General features: G+C 34.1%; 1 protein-coding gene across 1 annotated transcript; it reads right to left on the reverse strand.

Moving 5' to 3' along the window:
• Positions 1 to 717: 717 nt before the first annotated feature.
• On the reverse strand, positions 718 to 6375 carry LOC147386450 (putative protein phosphatase 2C 65). The gene is made up of 5 exons (XM_086424479.1): positions 5831 to 6375; positions 3665 to 3994; positions 2905 to 3022; positions 2582 to 2805; positions 718 to 1253 (listed from the first exon to the last, which is right to left on the reverse strand). The coding sequence occupies exons 1-5, from the start codon at positions 6041 to 6043 to the stop codon at positions 834 to 836; spliced, it is 1305 nt and encodes a 434-aa protein (XP_086280605.1). The 5' UTR covers positions 6044 to 6375; the 3' UTR covers positions 718 to 833.
• Between the last annotated feature and the right edge of the window lie 205 nt (positions 6376 to 6580).

Genomic DNA, 6580 nt, shown 5'->3' on the forward strand with positions numbered 1-6580 from the left:
GAAAAGGGATTTGTCCTGGTTAAGTCTCAACAAATCAAGGTTAATGGGATAATTAACCTCTAGCGGGGACCAAGCAAGACTAAGGTCTTTAGTAGAAGATTGGTGAATTACTTAAAAATAACATGAAAGAATTATTTACATAATTGAAGTAAGGGTAAAAAAGTCAAATGGTAGAATTTTCTTATGGAAAAAGTCACTAAATGGAAGGTTAGTAGGTAATTAACCTTAACAAATTTCAAGTGTTATGGGCTAAAGAAATTGCCCCACAGAATTGGCCATAGGTGACTCATAGCCAGTGCAAACTTTATGCCTAGCCGTGGGTTACCCCCATACTAGGCAAAATTTAGGCCTAGCCATGGGTTACCTTTGGCCAGGCTGAAAATCAACTGAGATTTGGTCCTCAAACCTTGGTTACTTGCAAATTGGGTTTCCGGATCTTCTGAAAAACTATTGTTGGGTCTAGCCCTTCCTCGAAAAGCTTTTTATGCTCTTGGACTCAGCCTAGGCAAAAATGAGATGTCTACAATAAGTATCCTTAGAATGTTGACCATTGGATTTGATGCTTAAATACTTGTATCATGTGTTTTCTCACAAGTCATTCTCCATGAGTCACAGAAGCTCGACACTTGCCCAACAAGAGAGTTTTTTTCTTTTATTTGAAATATCAAATAGTGGGGGACTCCACCGTTTTAAAGCAAAGCAATCCACCAATCAACAGTCACAAGCAAACTGAGACATTCAAATATCAAATGTACTTGTTCATGTACTAGGAAGAAGAATTTCTCTCCACTACAACCCCATTATTGTAGTTTGTCCAAGTTTCCTTCGAAGATTCAACAATGAACTTCATTGTTCATTAATATTTCTTGTGAATTATCTAACATAGCAAATCGAGGAATCTTCATAACAGTATTTGCTCTACTCACACCATCAAGAGCACTCCATTCCTCCTTCGAGTCCTCTATTGTACTCTCTACACTTCCATGGTTTCCAACGTTTCTTACCGTCTTTGAACTGTCGCAATGTGAGAATTTATTCGCACTACCTTCTTTTACATCTGAATTGGTTTTTGTGAGCTTGGAAGGCAACTTTGGGAACAAACATATTACTGCACAATCATCAATCTTTGAAGACGGATATTTATTTTTCCAGGCTTGAACAGCATGACATACCAACAATCTAGCTGCCAAGGATTGCTTCCTCGCTGAGGCAACTATCTGTACAACCTCCTTGTTTGATAACACATCCCATACCTGAAAAAACCAGCAATAAATATATATCAGTTCTGAAAAGAGTTCGTTCCAAAGGTAAAGATTAGGTTAGTTAGATTAGTTTATATTTTTTTAATTAGAATTTACGTCTAATTAGAGCTCTTGTTTTATTGTTTTTTACACAAACCCTAATTAAAAATTAAACCACCAAGAATTAATAGAAATCTACTCTTCTATAGGGTATTAGAGTGTTATAGCATCGTCAAACTTGACTTGACATCATTCTGGCAGATGGTATCATCCCTTTCCCCTAGGCATATATATATATATGTGAGAAATATTCAGCACCCAACCATTTACCCAACAATTTGCCCAACATGTTTTGTCCTACATGGGTTAGAAGTTTTGGAATGGGCTGATTTTTGGTGAGGATGATCTCTACGATAAGAAGATCATCCTCACCAAAAATCAGCCCATTCCAAAACTTCTAACCCCATGTTTACAAGTTGAAAAATTGTGGACCGTCCATTTTTTGTAAATCATTTGTGATGGGGTTAGAAGTTTTGGAATGCTCTGATTTTTGGTGAGGATGATCTCCTCACCATAGAGATCATCCTCACCAAAAATCAACCTATTCCAAAACTTCTAACCCATGTAGGACAAAACATGTTGGGCAAATTGTTGGGTAAATGGTTGGGTGCCGAACAGGACCCTGTATATATATATCTTAGGTTTTTCTTTTCCTTTTTTCTTCCATGAATAAATCCCCTCCTCCTATATGATTTATATCCCTAATAATCTTCACTTTTCATCATCCATAATCATCACTAAGAGATAATCAAGCAGCACGATCCAATCAAATGCTCTTAAGAGAGCCGATAAACATATTTGATTTAGTGAATCATTGGCTGCAACAGACTCCATATGAACAAGATAGACCAATGATGGATTTCACAGGTAAGAGATGACTACTAGCGACATAATGGGCGTTTTATAGCAACATCAAGAATTCAATAAGTGAGATAAGGGGGTTCTAATATTAAATGCTACCAATCACACATATTCTTCGTTCAAAGGAATACGATATTGTGGGAGAGTACGTATTAGAGTAATTAAATACGATGTAAATAATAAGGTGTATTGCAATAAAGATTAGGATAAAGATTATATTATACTAGCTTCTCTTCTATTAGTTAGAGTTAATCTCTATTAGTTAGCTTCTCTTCTTTATTCAACCATAAAGAATAAATAAAAAACTATTCTTCTAAACTGTTTGACCAATGAGGATGAATTAAAGTTTGCGTAAGATCCTTCATCTTTCAACCATCAAAAACAAAACAAATAGGTTATGAGTTTCATGTTTTTCTTACCCCATCAGTTGCTAGGACTATAAATTCATCCTTGGTGCTGAGTTTTCTATAAAAAACTTGAGGGACAGATATTAAGCCAAAATCTTTCAGACAGAAGTCCCCGAAAGCCCGTGCCATTGCGAGGCCTGGACAATTTTCATCAGGCATCCACATTCTATACACGTCCGGTTCTTCCTCCATAGCGAAAACTCTACCCTTACAGTTTTTAATCCTCTCTGCTTCACCTAAATTATATCAAAAGATAGAAAAGAATATGATGGATTAGTAAGACAAGATAACAGTAATGTTACTTAAAGAAGATGAAATAAAGAGAAACCACACACTTGGAAGGTTGGGTTTTAAGTCGACGGTGAGTTGGACGGGAACGAGTTGTTTCTTTTTGTCTCGTGTGCCAAGAACTGCTCTGGAATCCCCTAAGTTGGCGATTACCAAGTGCTCTCCCTGTAACAATACAGAATAGATAATCTCTATATACATTAGCTTCTTGAGAACCTCAAATGAAAGACCATGTTTTTGTATAAAATTACAGAAAACTAAAACTATATTTAAGGTTTAGGGTTTATTTCAGATTGAAAATAAAAAGTATAAACGAAAATTCAGCTAAATGGCTACTGTGGTCAGCCAGTTCATGAGCGATCCTCGACGAACATTAGAATTTGAAAACCCAACAACAGAGGTATGTATATTCTGTCATCCCTTTTGGTAAAAACAAATAAATAACAAAACCAATATAAGGCCCATTTTGATAAATATTTTAAAATGTGATTAGGCCAGTAATTTCGACAAAATACATGATAATTTTCATAAAACATCCTTGATAAAAAAAAAAGCATTGTGATTAGGTGCATATTAAAAAATCAGATCATAGAAAGGTGGAAATACATTTTGGTAAAAATAAATACCAAACTGATATATGACCCTTTTTGATAAATATTTTAAAAATGTGACATATATGATCGTTTTCCTAAAACACTACTACAGATAAGATGCATTTTAATTAGGGGTACATTGACAAATCAGATAAAAATGTATCTTATTATAATGCATCACACATCTAATATCTCGTTAGATTCTTCAGTGTACCTGTTTAAGTATGACTACTGCAGTGGTACCACTACAAAATGTGTCAATGGTGGAATCGACGCTGAGTTCTTCATCAATCTCCTTGAAAGTCTTAATAAAACTGGCTTTCCATGAAGAAAATGATACATAATCGCTCTCAGATTTCTCATGGCCATCCTCGAAAGCATCACTATCATCACCAGTACTGTCATCTACATCATTTGATGATCTCAATTCTAAGGAGAGCTTCGATGGTAAAACATCTCGGACATAGTTTGCAACCTTGTGACCTGAGGGACCATGACCGTCGAATACACCACAAAAAATTGTATCCTCATCGCCTGTAAATTCCTGAGTATTTATGATTGAAAATAGAAATGGATGCTTTTATTTCTCAGTTCACTTGATTCAATAAAATCAAACAAATGCTTCAAAGAAGATCATTAATAACATATGTGGACATACAAAGAAATTACGCTTCACAAATATATATCATTAATGAAAACGCTAGCTAGGTCTTATCTTCTAAACTAAATCTTAGTATACTTACCCCTAGTTTTGTCAACAACAAAACCTTATCCAAAGATTTGGGGCCGGCTAAACGAATCATGCATCTTGTTTCTCCATTCCACTTTGTCCATAGCCAAGTCTAATAGGAGTATTTTTCATATTATAAAAGAATCACATTAATCCTTTTTTTCAATTAAATTTTTGGATTGAGTTTTTCCTATTGACTTGGATCTAATATTTGGACCTAACATATAAATGTTTACTTTAGGTTTTGAATTTGCATATAGATAAAGGAGTCATAAATTGTTGGTCATCTACCTTGATCATAACCTTTACTAGTGATCATATAAATTAGTGTTCTTATATGTAGATGTGCTTATTTCTTTCGTTTTGTTCTTTTCTATTTCTGTATGTTAGGTTAGATGTCTTGAATTAGACTCCTGGTGGGTGCTGATCATGTAAGGAAAAATATGGTACATTGGGTTTCTGGAGTTTTCGATTGAAATTATATAAATTAGTAAAATTCTTTCATCTTTTACCCGTGGATGTAGAATTAGCCAAACCATATAAACTTACATTTCTTGATTATTTTTCATTGCATACATTGCTAAATCTAGGGATCCACGCTCACAGCTTCTATTGTGTTGTGACTGATCCTTTATATTTATTAGAAGGCTCCTTTTATTATCCCCATTACAATTTTTATTGTCATCCCAGCATTAGTGTCTTGGAATCAGGTTGGGGTGACCTTAGGATTTACTGCTATTCTCACATTTATGATATGGGGTGTGCATATAATTGTAGATGTGTTTCCTCGAGATATGAGTAAAATACGTTAACGATTATGTGCGCATCTCCACATTAGAAATGTGAGAATTTCAGTAAATCCAATGTCACCCAACATTAGTGTTTTTAAATTGAAGCCATGGTATCAAACTAAAGTACCATTAAAAATTACCTTCATTATTGCTCTTATCCATGATAAATGATCTTTAGCTACACACATACAACTAAAGCCACAATAATAACAACCAGGCATTTAAAGAAAAAAAGCTGCAACAACATTAGTTGGAAAAATACCGATGAAAAAAAAGGTGTGAATTACCATTTCTTGAGCTGAATATGACAAAATTATGAAATTCCGATTCCAGCTCACTACTCATTTTAATTCCCAAACGTGAATTGCTATCTTCCGGTTTTTCAAGTGACGATCTAGCTGGTTGAAAGTCACAATTTTGCCGGTTTATAAGTGACGATCTTGCTAAAAGTAACAACATACGAGATATTCATTTGAAACCTGCGAAAATATCACTTTTACCTGCAAGATTGTCACTTTAAGCCTGCCATATCATCATTTGAAAAACCTCCAAGTTAACGGTTCAGGTTTTGGGAAATAAAAAGAATAGTGAGCCAGAATGGGAATTTCGTCAAAAGTAGATCACGTTTTAGGAAATTATGCTTAAAAAAACAATACATGAAAAAAAAAAAAATACAAAACATAAAAATCTGAAACCTAATCAAACATTAAGAAAAAATGGAAAATAAAACTCTACCATTAATAAATAACATAAAATCAAATCCAAAAGAATCATTTACTCCATATAATTTCGTTTTAAAAAAAAAAAAAAAAACAAGTTTGCTCCATAAAATTTCCATGAACAAAGAAAACAATCTTACCTCCCAAATGGTCATGGCATCTTGATTGATTCCTTTTCTTCCTTTTTGGGTGAACATACATGCAAACTTACTAGACCCTTGTAATATCATACGCTCTCCACAATCTCCCACACAAATACTCCCCTCCTCACCCTCCTCATCATCATATTTTTCTTCTTCTTCCCCCATGAATCCTTCAACAAACTTATTATCTTTACTGCAACAAGCACCCATATCTAAAATACTCTTTGAAGATTATCAAAATTGCAAATAAGGTAAACCCACCAAAATTCCGGCTAAAACAAGCCGGAATCTAACCCAAGATGTCTTCCAGAGATCCAGAAAACAGATCTATGTAAAGTTTGTATTTAGAGGCAAAGAAGGAGAATTCAAAGTCATGGGTTGTGTATTTAAAGACCCTGAATAAAGCATTTAATGGAAATGGTCTGTCTTTTTTAATCTAAACAAGAACATGAAGCCCAATCATGTTTCATGTGTTCTGAGGATTAGAATAGAAAATTAAAAAAGAATTCCGTTTTCATTGTTTTTATCTTTCTTTTCTTAGGTCCAATCATTGATAAGTTTTGGAAATTTCTATATACTATATAAAGTCAAAAGAGCTCTTTCCAATAACTGCCAATTGGGAATGACTTCTTGAATTTTGAAATGACCCAACTGTCCCTAAGTTTTTTACTTAACTCGAGTCTTAACATTACCCTTTGACTTTGTTTGTTACAATTTGAGTTTAAAGAAAAATGGATTTAGAAACAT

The sequence above is a fragment of the Akebia trifoliata genome, chromosome 14, assembly GCF_017979445.1.
Source record: "Akebia trifoliata isolate Shusen 1 chromosome 14, ASM1797944v1, whole genome shotgun sequence".
Lineage (NCBI taxonomy): Eukaryota > Viridiplantae > Streptophyta > Magnoliopsida > Ranunculales > Lardizabalaceae > Akebia > Akebia trifoliata.

Excerpts from the sequence above, each read along its gene's own strand:
- LOC147386450 (XM_086424479.1), bottom strand. The coding sequence starts at position 6,043 with ATGGGTGCTTGTTGCAGTAAAGATAATAAGTTTGTTGAAGGATTCATG. Across the intron at positions 3,995-5,830 it reads ATGCCATGACCATTTGGGAG|GAATTTACAGGCGATGAGGA; the intron begins GTAAGATTGTTT and ends ATAAATACTCAG. Across the intron at positions 2,806-2,904 it reads CTTAAAACCCAACCTTCCAA|GTGAAGCAGAGAGGATTAAA; the intron begins GTGTGTGGTTTC and ends GATATAATTTAG.